At 41.1% G+C, this 14514-nt stretch overlaps 1 protein-coding gene across 1 annotated transcript in view; it reads right to left on the reverse strand.

Annotated features, from left to right (window-relative positions):
- Positions 1 to 717: 717 nt before the first annotated feature.
- LOC125881855 (solute carrier organic anion transporter family member 5A1) overlaps positions 718 to 14514 on the reverse strand; it is a 74772-nt gene continuing 60975 nt past the window's right edge. The window contains exons 7-11 of the mRNA XM_049565253.1: positions 10348 to 10546; positions 7446 to 7605; positions 6717 to 6958; positions 6514 to 6578; positions 718 to 2923 (exon numbers count right to left, since the gene is read on the reverse strand). Of these exons, the coding sequence (XP_049421210.1) occupies positions 2466 to 2923; positions 6514 to 6578; positions 6717 to 6958; positions 7446 to 7605; positions 10348 to 10546 (1124 nt within the window). The 3' untranslated portion in view covers positions 718 to 2465. The remainder of the gene's footprint in view (positions 2924 to 6513; positions 6579 to 6716; positions 6959 to 7445; positions 7606 to 10347; positions 10547 to 14514) is intronic.

A 14514-nucleotide genomic window follows, 5' to 3' on the forward strand; every position in this document is an offset into this window, starting at 1 on the left:
ATACCTGGTGAGTATCAAATATACGAATTTTCATTTAGGGGGTGAAGTATTCCTTTAATTGTAAAATGACTCAGCAGGGACTGCATTTAACTTCCCAGTCACACAGGCAGGGGGACCTGATCAATAATCCTACATTGGTATTCCTCTTTTGAGGCTGTGATGAATACGGAGCGCTAGAAGAAGGGTAGAGAATCATTACAGATGGAGAGAAGGGCATTCTGGGTAGCATAACATAAGCATTTAAATTAACTCCATTGTGTTCTCCTCTTGACAGGAGAATATAACCCAACTCCCTCCCCCCACATACACGATGAACTCAACCCTTCCCGTGAGTAGTACTGCTCAGGCACGGCGAGACAAGTCCACTGGTTTGTTTTGTTTGTAGCTTTAAGTCTTATCCTCGTCTCTTAACTACGACGTCGTGGGTTAGTTCATAAATATGCTTCTAACTATTTGTGAGCTCTATAATACGCTTCATTTGCTTTGTCAATATTTACACGATGACCACTTATGAATATGTCATTTGAGGTACTAAGTCACAATAATGCTAAAATTAGTCACTGCCATTATTATTATTATTAATAATGATAATCTTCACCTGGCAGAATATACCAACAATCTTGGCCAGAAAACGTTAACTTTTAAGATGTGTTCACTGCATCAGATTCTCCATTCCTTTGCAAACGTAACTAAAAATAAGGTGTACTGATCAGAATATAAAATACAATAACTTTATTAGACTTATCTCATATTCCCCCTCAGGAAAATGTGGTTTTCAAAACATGATATCGAACAAAAGTTGTTTTTTTTTAAACATGGAAACCACCTCTTCTCTTCCATTTCTCAAACATCACCTCCCCTATTCAAAGGAAGGTAAATCCATAAGATACTTAATAACATGAAAGTAAAATAAAATTACAATCAATAAAAAAAATGGCATCTGTTATTCTGAATATTGTAGACTTCACCACCAAACTAGGTTTATCTTTGGGAAACTGGAGTGCTGAATTCAGTGCAGTGATCAAGTTAAATAATTAACCTTTGAACCAAGAGCTTTATACAGTAGGTCTGACAAACAGCAACATTCACTGGCCTTCACACAATCTTCTCTCTGTCCACTAGAGGGCGCCAAACACCCAGGAACTGAATGATCAACATCAGATTACTCTCGCTGATTAAAAGGGGGGTTCATAGTTTCACATGCTTGCTGCACTACTTTCTTAAAAGCCTAGACTACAAGATAACTACTATGTACATCTGATGACCATTAGAATGGAGAAGCCATTACAATGTAAAGCCAAAATGATGCATCCTTTCGTTAAATACAAATTTGTTTCACTTTGAGGAAGTCGTGTTCTAAAAATGGGTCAAATTTTGCTGCAAACATTCTTTAAAATCTCCATTGTCACGTTTCCAGTTACAAGTACAATCACATCTTTTGGACATACAGTAGCTTCAGCACATGGTCAGAGATGAGATAACCTTTCTTGTTCCATTCTCCTGTTCGCTGTGAGGCTGATTATTACACGTTGTAATAACAAAGTAGTGTGATGACACATAGGTTTCATAGAAGTCGCTGTACCATTGGTGCTTGTCGGCTTTAAGCTACATGGTTACCTTGCCAAGGCGAGGAGCTTCGTCCACCGAACACAGAAGCTGAGGGCAACGAAGCAGGATACTGTCGCTCGACTGAGAGGACAGTGACTGGCTTTTCGGTAGCTAGCGTGTACCCTGGTAGCTAGCTTTGTATACTGGACTGGCCGAGGCAGCCTGAGAGGCACTGTTACGAAAAAGGAATTAAAAAAAGAGGTGAGGGGATTTTTAGAAATCCCAGTTTTTTTTAATTGTGAAGGTCCGAACAACACCAGACAGGAGAGCGGGTGGAATGGCTCGAATACAGGAGAGGTTGCTGATATGTTCACAGCTCAGACTGTGAGGGACGATGGTGGTTATGGCTGAGCCAACGACATGTAAGAATGAAGGGGGGAGAAAAGGAGGTACAGATGTGTAATACAGAGGGAGCTGTACAGTACTGAGGAGGGAGGAGCTGTACACTGGATCTTGCATAGTACAGGTTTATCAGTTGTGCTTTAGAGGCCGTGTTGATGATGACTCATCTGTCTGTTCAGAGATTTTAATGCCCTGCCCTTTAACAGTAGCACCATGTCATGTCTTTACATCGTCCCAACCGTCGCGTGGAGGTCTGAGCATCAGTGTGGATGCTGTGTGTGGCTGCAGCTGATGATATGCTCAGAATCAAATCTGTCAGTCTCCTGTTATTATAAACAACAACGAGCAGCCCTTTAAATATGGTGGCCGCACCTGTGTCTCTGCCTGTCAGTCCTACAGCAGCTGTGGAGCCCCGCCTGGCGTCTGATTGGTGTGAAGCAGACACTGTGTGGCGCAGAAACACAAACAGGAAGGCACAAGTCACAATGGACCCCAGAGGGAGGCTTGGAGCGCTCTCAGACGTGTGCGGAGCCTCTGTGGTGATGCGGCAAGAGGATGGGCGGGGTTATTGCTTTGAGGGCGTTGCCGGGGCAGCTGAGGCTGCTGTGGCCACGGTTGAGCAGCAGGGCGGCGGGCGGGTCCGGCCGGGGCGGGATGAACACGGGGCAGGAGCGGGTGCGCGCGTGGCTTTTGTGGCCTCCGGCGTGGCAGATGAGCTCGCTGACGGTGCCCAGTGGAGGCAGGTGCTGGCGCCAGCGCTCGGCCCGATCCTCCTTGTGCTTGATGGAGTACCAGGTGAGGAAGATGAAGATGAAGCCAACGAACTTGAGGCTGGCGGCCAGGCCGAAGTAGACAAAGCGGAAGGAGGTGACGTCGTATTCCCAGCAGGAGCCGTGCACACCGCAGTCCTGCTGCCACAGCATGCAGGTGGTGTCGATCACAGCACCAAAGTAGATGGGCGTGGGGATGTAGGCTGAGGGAGCAGAGACAGGATGTGATGAATAAATCTAGTAAACAAGTTGCTGTGTACCAACTCCAAACTGTATATAATTCTCTGCCAGTTTGAACCACACAGTGTATTTTACTGTCTCCTCCTATTTTAAACCAGTTTTGGTTATTTAACAAGTTTCTGTTTGTTTTTGTTATTTGAATTTGGCAAAACTCAGCTGGAACAAGGTGATGTCATGAATTTCCATGCTTATGTTGCCAGCACTGTCAGTCAAATCTGATCAAACCCCATCCACACTTTCCCTGAACTTTAACTTTCTTTGTTTTACAGAGAAATATTCGAGATTTGTAACCACATTTTCAGGGACTTTAAATATACCCCCAAAAGTCGATGTGCATGTTAATGATTTTTGAATGTGCTGTTGATGTACAGTTTCACAATATAGTGCATAAAGCCAAGGGAAATTTTTGGAAAACACAAGGTAGGTTTTAAATCTAAATTTTTAAGAGCTGTGTTTGTGAAGTTTACAGTTTCTTGTCAGTTTGAATGATCCAAGATGCCTCAGAAGGCAGCCTCTGCAGTGCTGTTTATGTCAGTCAAATGTTTGTTGTCCTTGTTCTAAGCTGTATGTTTATTCTATGTATGTACATTGAGAACAATAAAAGATGGGAGTCAGATTCTTTGTATGCCTACACATACTTGGCCAATAAATCTGATTCTAATTGTGTTTGTTTCATGTCTGACAGCTCATATATTTTATCATGTGAAGTACATTAATTTCACATATACTTCAACAAACACAAACTAATGACAGATTGTATATATGGTGCCTACTGTGTACAATTAACATGTAATGGAATTGGGATACAGCCCCTGAATGTAATTCGACGGTGACTGCAAACCATAATTTTACCACTTGGTGGAGCCATTTTGTGCCGATGAGAAGGCCTGAGCCTCTGAAGGTCTCACTACCACTGAGTATTAAGTGTCAAAAAGTCAGTAAAGTAGGCCATAAAAAATTGATAAAAACTGTCAAGACAGTAATAAAAATGTCACAAGGCACTATGCAATAAAAAATGTCAGAAGAAATAGCCGTCCTGTATTTTAAAAAATGTCATAGTATAGTAAGCCATGAAAAATGTCACACAACAGTCAAATAATACTGTGCCATGAAAAATGTCATAGTATAATGTCATCCAAAATCATGAAAAAAGTCATAGTATAGTATGTCGTCCAAAATTATGAAAAAAAGTCTTAGTATAGTATGTCTTCAAAAACCATGAAAAAAAGTCATAGTACAGTATGTCGTCCAAACTTATAAAAAAGTCTTAGTATAGTATGTTGTCCAAAATTATGAAAAAAAAGTCAGAGTATAGTATGTCTCCAAAATCACGAAGAAAAAAAGTCATAGTATAGCATGTCTCCAAAATCACGAAAAAAAGTCAGAGTATAGTATGTCTCCAAAATCACGAAAAAAAGTCATAGTATAGTATGTCTTCAAAAACCATGAAAAAAAGTCATAGTACAGTATGTCGTCCAAACTTATAAAAAAGTCTTAGTATAGTATGTTGTCCAAAATTATGAAAAAAAAGTCAGAGTATAGTATGTCTCCAAAATCACGAAGAAAAAAAGTCATAGTATAGCATGTCTCCAAAATCACGAAAAAAAGTCAGAGTATAGTATGTCTCCAAAATCACGAAAAAAAGTCATAGTATAGTATAGCATGTCATCCAAAATCATGAAAAAAAGTCATAGTATAGTATGTTGTCCAAAATTATGAAAAAAAGTCTTAGTATAGTATGTCTCCAAAATCACGAAGAAAAAAAGTCATAGTATAGTATGTCTCCAAAATCATGAAAAAAAGTCATAGTATAGCATGTCGTCCAAAATTATGAAAAAAAGTCTTAGTATAGTATGTCGTCCAAAACCATGAAAAAAGTCATAGTATAGCATGTCGTCCAAAACCATGAAAAAAAGTCATAGTATAGCATGTCGTCCAAAATCATGAAAAAAAGTCATAGTATAGCATGTCGTCCAAAACCATGAAAAAAAAGTCATAGTATAGCATGTCGTCCAAAACCATGAAAAAAAGTCATAGTATAGCATGTCGTCCAAAACCATGAAAAAAAAGTCATAGTATAGCATGTCGCCCAAAACCATGAAAAAAAGGTCAGAGTATAGCATGTCGTCCAAAACCATGAAAAAAAGTCATAGTATAGCATGTCGCCCAAAACCATGAAAAAAAGGTCAGAGTATAGCATGTCGTCCAAAACCATGAAAAAAAGTCATAGTATAGCATGTCGTCCAAAATCATGAAAAAAAGTCATAGTATAGTATGTTGTCCAAAATTATGAAAAAAAGTCTTAGTATAGTATGTCTCCAAAATCACGAAGAAAAAAAGTCATAGTATAGTATGTCTCCAAAATCATGAAAAAAAGTCAGAGTATAGCATGTCGTCCAAAACCATGAAAAAAAGTCATAGTATAGCATGTCATCCAAAACCATGAAAAAAAGGTCATAGTATAGCATGTCGCCCAAATCCATGAAAGAAAGTCATAGTATAGCATGTCATCCAAAACCATGAAAAAAAGTTCATAGTATAGCATGTCGCCCAAATCCATGAAAGAAAGTCATAGTATAGCATGTCATCCAAAACCATGAAAAAAAGTCATAGTATAGCATGTCATCCAAAACCATGAAAAAAAGTTCATAGTATAGCATGTCGCCCAAATCCATGAAAAAAAGTCATAGTATAGCATGTCGCCCAAATCCATGAAAAAAAGTCATAGTATAGCATGTCGCCCAAAACCATGAAAAAAAGGTCAGAGTATAGCATGTCGTCCAAAACCATGAAAAAAAAGTCATAGTATAGCATGTCGTCCAAAACCATGAAAAAAAGTCATAGTATAGCATGTCGTCCAAAATTATGAAAAAAAAAAGTCATAGTATAGCATGTCGTCCAAAACCATGAAAAAAAGTCATAGTATAGCATGTCGTCCAAAACCATGAAAAAAAGTCATAGTATAGCATGTCGTCCAAAATTATGAAAAAAAGTCATAGTATAGCATGTCGTCCAAAATCATGAAAAAAAGTCATAGTATAGCATGTCGTCCAAAACCATGAAAAAAGTCATAGTATAGCATGTCGTCCAAAATCATGAAAAAAAGTCATAGTATAGCATGTCGTCCAAAACCATGAAAAAAAGTCATAGTATAGCATGTCGCCCAAAATCATGAAAAAAAGTCATAGTATAGCATGTCGTCCAAAACCATGAAAAAAAGTCATAGTATAGCATGTCGTCCAAAATTATGAAAAAAAGTCATAGTATAGCATGTCGTCCAAAACCATGAAAAAAGGTCAGGTTTTGACCTGCTCAGGGGCCATTTCCTGTATATGTACTGCCAAATTCATTGCCAATACATACAATCACTAAATTACACCCTTTGGGTTTTCTATAAAGCTTTGTACCTTTAACATCTAGTTTTTATGACCCAAGTAGAAATAAGAGATGAGGCATTGTAGTGTTTTAACCTGCTTCACAGGGTAATAAAGCACACAGTGTGTGTTCCTATCATGTTTAACATTCATCACAGTGCAAATAATCAGGAACTTACCAAGAGTTCGGAGCAAGACAAACTGCATCCCAAGAGCAAAAGGCCTCTCCTGTTCATCAACAGACCTGAGACACAAGAAACAGAAAGTGAACAATATAAATTTACTGCAATCCATCTATTACTCAGTTCAAACAGACAGAGAATATGATGGCCTTTCAGCAGAGTGGACACACACACAATGACTGGCAGAAGGTGCTCCTCACCTGAGTGTGACGATGATGGCGGAGGGCTGGGCACAGGCGGTGATAAGAGTAACGATAAAGAGGAAGATGAGGAAAGGGATGAGAGTGTTGCAGGTGCGGTCGCACTTCCCCGACACAGCGTAGCCGTTCTCGTTCAGGTAGGTTTTAACGATGACCAGCTGGAGCTGGTTGACCTGGCCGCCGGAGGATGGAGTGATGACCTGTCTGCTCTGCACACAGCCACAGTCTGTGTAGTTTCTAATCTGTGATCACAAACAACATGATTAAATCCCACCTTCCACTACCAACATCTTTCTTTTTTAAGCTAAATAAAACCTGAAGCTAACTCGATTAAAACATAAGTGATACTGCAGCTGCATTGAAAAATGAAATGTAAATTTAGACACGAGCAGACAGACTGGGTGGCACCAGCCGTGTGGCACAATCTAGGCATTTCCTTTCCTTACGCTGTTATAACTTCCTATCTGACATTGTTGTGTGGTCTGCTACTTCCTGTTCTTTCAGAGCTCTGGGAGGAGAAAGTACAGAGTGTGTTCATTATGATTAGTGTGTCCGCTCTCTGAAATCATTTTTATCACTCCTTTCATATTCTGCTACAGTAGACATGTAAACGGCCACATAGCAATCATTTTTGAGACAGAAAACAATGAAGGCATGGGTGTAGCGAGTACGTGTGTGTGTGTGTGTGTGTGTGTGTGTGTGTGTGTGTGTGTGTGTGTGTGTGCTCACCCCAGTGCTGTCGTTGCCTACTGTGCTGCATCCAGCCAGACAGGGGTTGAAGTAGGTAATGCCGTCAGAGCCGCAGACCGGAGCGTACTCATGGATCCTGCATCCACAGTTGACGTTGCAACTGCCCGTCAGGTTCCTGTGGGTCATCGTCAGGGTCGGACTGCACACAGGAACACAAAACGTGTTCAGAACAACAGGAATCCATCTATTTACTGGACCATTTCAGTGCAGGGGCTACATACGTCTTTGTAACCCTTGTTTATACTAGCCTTTCAAAATCTTTTGGATAGTACTAAAATGCATCGAGAGGGTTGCTTTTCTTTTTTTTTTTTATTCACACTTTGGAAATATATTTCCACAGTAATGCTGTGTCAGCAAGGGCCAGAGGCAGGGGACTGGGCCATTCAACTGCCTGTAGGAGCATTTATTAAATTTCTGCACATTAATGCATCTAGGTTAGTGTGGCCCTGCTGGGAGAGCAGCACACCATTTCACTCCGGAATAAAATTTATGGCGCTACGTGTCGCATTATAAACCACATTTCCTCTAAAACTCAATGCTTCCTGCTGCAAAGAGGGTAATACTTCATGTCCCCAATCTTCTTCCCTGCTTGGCACCATTCCATTAAGTTTTGTTTCAGCAGGAAAAAAGAGCCAAAGAGGCATTAAGACAATAAGAAATGTTGCATATTAGCTGCAAAGTACACAGCGAGAATTTCATACAATGCAAAATGTAGTGCGGGAGATCTAAAAGTCTGACAATCTTCTCAACAATGTGTCTCATTGTTAATCTGCTGCACATAATCCCTTTGATTATCTTTAATCTAGCCCTCCACCTCACTGTGTGATGTGTGATGATAGAGGGACAGAGATGAGGGGGCGAGGAAGTGACACCTCTAGTGACTCGAGAGGCGGTGTGGGAACAGTCGCTATAAGCCAAACAGGACTTTGGCTCCGTCTAAACCAGGAGCAGTGAAGCGAGTCCTGGGTTTGCTCTGGGAAGCTTCGCTCTGAGCCCTGCGGAACAGCCGGGGACGGGCCCTAACAACACAACAGGCTTGGGGTGACGCTGTAGCGCACACACACAACCAACACTGACATTACATTTCTATCTCAAAGTATTTTGATATGTTTAAGATGCCAAAAAAATCAATTAGTTTATGCTCCTTCTTAAAATCTGTGGACCATCATTTCTCACAAGACCATAAAGGGCTACTCATCCTCATTTGGTTGTCACAGGGGAAGCACATTTGGGCCCGTCCTGACATAACAGTGTCACATTCCAGACACTGTGTGTGAGGGAGACAGAGTGTGTGTGTTTGCATGCATGAAAAAAGAAAGGCATCAGCCCCGATGGAGTCGCAGGCTCACTGCACTGATTGCACATGTCCTTTTTTTTTCCAGACTTAACCACGGCCTCCACTGAACCCTCCAGATGTCATGTCGCCGAGTCCAGGCTGCACTGCATAAAAAACCCAAACTGAGAGCCAAGAGAACGAATGGCTTACTGTGGTTTAGCTCTGCAGACTCTGAACAGGGAGAGTGACGGCCAAAACACTGAGTTGTGAAGGTTTATTGAGATTCTTTATTTTGAAAATGTCCTTCAAAGATGACGAAACAGCAGCTTTTGATTATACATACAGGCCTTGCTCGTAATCATGCAGTGCTTTTGCAGAATATTACATAACTTGACCTCTCCGCTCTGTGAAGCTCGAGGACCTTCGGAGTTTGTCATGTCCTTTTTTGTCAAATAGTCCCGAGCCTGTCAGCAGAGGGAGAGCTACGTCTAGATTAGTGTGTGAGAGCAGACAAGTGACACAAAGGGTGGGCTTGGGCTAAACATTCCTTATGTGGGTGCTAGCGGTGACTAGTGACCAGTGCTGTTCATAATGAGGAGCCCCCACCGGCTCACACGTCTTGTTGACCCCTCTATAAACACCGGCTCCAACAAAGACTGCAGTTATTAATGGGTCAGCTACGGGGCTTTAAAGGGCCCACTGGCTATTTGGCAAATATTCACCATGATTAACTTAGTAATGTGAAAAGTAAATTTCACAGAGGTTTAGCAGTTTCACCTCTCTTTGCTCAGGGTTTACTGAACTTCTGCCAGATGCAGTTGACTGGCCCGCACAGCCTACAAAGGCAACCAGTTCCTTTATCAAAATAAATTTTAATACATCTAATACCTCTGACGATATGGATGCACAACAAAAATTGAAAATGTTCATTTTTGGGACGTGTATGACACTGTTATGAGATGGGATATTAACACAGTAGATATTAAATGTTTGTACGTCTTTTGCATCATCCAAGGTCACTCCGCTTATGGCATCTTTATGCATCCGTCTATATGAGTGTATTCATAACTGTGTGTCCGCTCCGCATTCCTGTCCGCAGGGGCTGACACATCAGATGACTGTTTCTGTTAACTGTGCAGCCTGGCTGCTGATGTGGTGTCGAGCAGCCGCTTCAGAAATAGAGGTGGCAGAGTGATTCAGCGGAGCCACAAGAGCAGATGCCTGTGTCGCTAATTAATCATTCGCACTCCAAAACAACGCCACAACACATAAGAATGATGGAGTGGTGACAGCATCCCAGGCCCACACCCTCCTACACTATATGTGTATGTCAGATATAACTTCATATGAAGAAGTTTGTATGCAAATGTATACCTGCATATGTAAAATTATTCATATTGTACATGGTCAAGGAAAAGGAGCTTACAAAGCGAATCTATCACTGCAGATCACAAGCTTATTTTCCTGTCAATATGTGTTTCCTCCTTAACACCAGCGCTTTGGGTGCCTCTGCCTCAGCCGTCTTAGCAGAAAGAATGGATACCGGATACTTCGGCGGCTGTTACCATACTAAATAAAGTCTGAATGTGAAAAACACTGTATTACCCAGTTGTGTAAGGTATGTTGATGCCTCCTAAATTGATGCTCTCACAGCCCACTATGAAGAGTGTGGAGAAGCAGAGCAGAGACACGCCGCTGCATATCATGGCCAGCTTGGCCGACTCTCTGGCCCCAAGCTTCAGCTTCTTGATGATGTAGCCCCCCAGCACGATGCCCACCCCGGCACTGGGTACGATGATCACTCCTGTGAAAGAGATAAGAGAAAAGACAAACTGGTGAGGTGAGGGGGGAGAAAAAAAACTTCAGAGGTGTTGCACACAGTGCATAAATAGCGCAGCTAATTTGTGTCAGGAAGTAAATGTTAACACTGAATTAATTACTGTAAAGCGTGAATGACTATGTGCATCTAATCTACAGTATTTTAATCAGCACCAACATGACTAACATTAACATGTCGTGCTTTTATATGAGAGATTATATGATGTCTCGTTGGACACGGTTGCTTGGAAGAGAAACATCAATCTCAATGTGACTTCTCCTGTTACACCAAGAATAAATCACTTCAAAGAAAAATGAAACAAAAAAAAAGGATCAGGATCAGAGGAGGCTTTGCTTTATCAGTGTGACCAGGCTACACTGTGGGCTACCAGTGAGTCTTTTCAGACCGTGGCAGCACGAGGCATGTGCTCCCAGTCCACTATAGCTGGTCTAATTGACAGCATGAAGACAGGCAAAGCTGGCTGCTGGCAGGATGGACTGGGAGGAAAGTGTCAAATCGTGCAGGACTGAAAGCCCAGGGAGACTGCACATGGCAGCCCTCGAGCCTGCCACAGGACTCTCGGCCGGGTAACGAGCAAGATGGGGTCAGTCGGCGGGGGCGGAGGGTCATCAAAGATAGAGGATCAGCAGAGAAGTGATCCAAGTGCACAGAAATGTCATCTGGCTTCTCCTTCTCTCTATGTATCTGTGTGTATCTCTGTATGTGCGTGTGTAACAGTGACAGAAAATGTGTCTCTTTGAGCATGCTCAGTGAGAGCTAGGCAACAGACAGCTGTGGCATGACATTATCCTGTAAGTGCATGTCTATGAGCTAAAACCTTGTGCTTTCTGCAGGATTAAACATGTACACAGCCAAACCAGATATCATATCACAGTGACATAAAGCCCGCACACACTGTGCTGTGGTTATAAATGCTACATGAATAACTTACTCCTGTTTTATCTGGATTAACCATCCTTCGATAAATGTGTGCATGTATGCATGTCGGTGCTAATCTGTTGCAGAGATCCTACATCAAGCAGTGAATCTCATGACAAACTTTTGCGCTGCCTACAACTGTCAACTGCAGCTTGTGCAGCAGAGACGTAGAAAGAAGAGAAGAAATAAGAGAAGCACAAGAAGGATGGAAAGTGCATATCTGAAGGGAACAGAGGGTGAGATTAGGAGAGGTGTCAGAGTGAAACAAAGTCAGAGAAACAGTCAGAGAGCAGCAACAGCAGCACTGGGGAAACTGCAGCTGAGGGAGGCGTGTGTGATATGTTACAGAGCTATTTCTGTAGCAACATCTAATGAGCATGTAGCAGCAGTGGCTCTTTAAACAGGGCATGATACAGACTCATGGAGGTGGTAATTTGTGATTTCCATTTATCTTATTTTGACATCTTTAGTTTCTACATTGCTGTTTTTGTGGTTCACTTCCTACAGTGAGACAAAGATATCATGTCTTTTTCTTTATATGCTCTTCTTTGGACTTGTCAGCCACCGTGGCTATTGCTGCTAAATCTAGATACCTAATTGTTCTGTTTATTTCTAGCACTGTCAGTGCTGCCGGAAACACAAAGTGCATCATGACCTGTGCAGCCCAAGGACAGTACAAAAGCTTTAATGAACTGAACCAAGTGATGCTCAATCCATTGACAATTAGGGCTGGACTCTGATTGCTGGCCCCATGTTGGATCTCAAGTACAGCTGGATTTATTCATTGTACGTTAACAGATTTTTTTTGGCCACACGGGAGCAGCAGAAACAAGCTGTAAAGACAACAATTATAATTATCATCTTTTAATTTGATAAGGTGAACATGTCAGCATATTGTTGCTTATTTATACAACCAACATATCTAAAGCGACATTAGCATGTATTAGAAGTTGTGTTTCTAGTTACTAATGAATGCAAGTTCAATATTCACTTTCTTTTTCGTTCTTTTTCTCTCTCTGTTGATTCCTGAGTGGAACATCTGGATCTTAAGCGGAAACATTTGTCTGAAGATTACATTGCTGAGATTGGAGAGTCTGAACCAAAACAGTAAAGTGGTGGGCCCTCAAACCAAAGCAATGAGCTGAAAGACACTATAAAGCTCTGAAGAGCTGAGAGGGAACTGCAAAGTTGGGTGATAATTCTTTGTGTGATCGCTACTATGAATGAACCCTTTTACATTACACACTCATTGTTAATGGGCCAATTTAGAGTCACACTGCAGTGGTTAGCATTGTCGCTGCTAGCCACCAGCACTTCGTAGAGGTATTTGTCCTGGGTCATGAGATTGTCCAGGGTTTTGCCCAAGTATAATATGACAAAGCTCCTCATTTATTTGGCAATCTCTTGTGAATATGGGTAAATTAGTGGGCATCCCCCAAAAAATATGAAAGTTGTCTGCAAATGATTTATCAAACAGCCTCCAGCATTCATCCCGCCCCTGAGGCTCATATAAATTTCAATTTTGTTACAAAATATCGTATTATGTTTTTTCAGCAGGACTCCTGCCAGGATTTTGAACTGGTGGTCCTAGTTTTATCCTCCAAAATATCATTCCGGTCATTCTCAGATATCTCCAGGCCTATATGTCATATATTCGTGATACAAGAGCCACCTCCATGTTGAGAACTGTATGCAGACAATCCCGACTTACACTGAATGTTGCACGCAGCTCCACTAAGTAGCAAATAGCAATGTAGACAAAATTATCCAAAAGTAGTCATTCAGATAAAAAGTAAATATTTTAAAATTTGATTACATTTTTTATATCTTGGTAAGCCAGTGTTTTAGTTCTCTAAGTTCAATCATTACACTTTTATTACCCTTTGAAACCTGAGTAAATTGGTTTGATTTCTTTCAAACATCCGAAGAAGGCAATAAGCAATGAAAGAAGAAATGACCCAAAAATTCTGCAAGAAATTAGTAAAAAGAGAAAATTCAAAACAAAAAATGAGTTAAAAAGAAAAGAAAAGAAAGCATAGAAAGCTAAACAAACAAACAAACAAACAAACAAACAAGGAAATGACTTGGAAAAAGTACTTAAAAATGTCTGTATCATAATTTTAAAAATGAAATAATAATAATTATATAGTTTTTTTCCCTATTTTTTTCCTTTTCCCCCTAATTTTTTTAAAATCATTTTCTAAACCCATACATTTTTTGCAATTTGCGGGGCATTTCTTACCAAGTTGCTCATTGCCTTTCGCCCAAAAATAGCACAAATTTGCTCAGGGTTCAAAAGATTTAATACTTGTGAAAGGCATCTGAGACCAGCACAAGAAAAGCGATGTTGCTCCAGGTTTCAAAGGGTTAAATATCACCTTGAGTTGCTTAAAAATTGTGGAAAGCTAATCCTAATTGTATTTGGTTTGATGAAACAGACTAAAACTAAACTCAATCAAAGCCTGACTCTACTGGTATTACTATTTATGTGAAAACATAACAAATAATTCATGATAACATAACAAATATTTTACGCATGCACAATCACTGTCTGGTATTCTGGTCATTCTTTAAAAACAATCCCTCACAATCAACAGGGAAATGTCACAGTTGGTCCGTCCATCTGTCTGCCTGAGGAAGCACTGTGCTCCCATCAACGGGAGTGCCCTCTCCTCCTCCTCCTCGCCAACCACCATCACATCCCAGCAGCGTGGCATCGTTTGGGTAGCCATGGCAACTGCACTACCCATTTGCCCTTACCCCTTGTATCCTGGCAACAGGCAGATGAGATGAGGCAATGGTATTGTGTATGTGGGTGTGTATGTGCATCTAGAGATGACCATATGTTAGCCACCAAAATACACACACACACATACACACACAGTCACACACAGTCACACACAGTCACACACGTACACCTTTTTTCATTCACAGGCATAATTGAGTTTTCAATCACTCCTTGCTGAAATAATCCTGATACCAGATTAGTCATGTATTAGAACCACTGGCTTAGA

This window comes from Epinephelus fuscoguttatus, linkage group LG21, assembly GCF_011397635.1.
Source record: "Epinephelus fuscoguttatus linkage group LG21, E.fuscoguttatus.final_Chr_v1".
NCBI lineage: Eukaryota > Metazoa > Chordata > Actinopteri > Perciformes > Serranidae > Epinephelus > Epinephelus fuscoguttatus.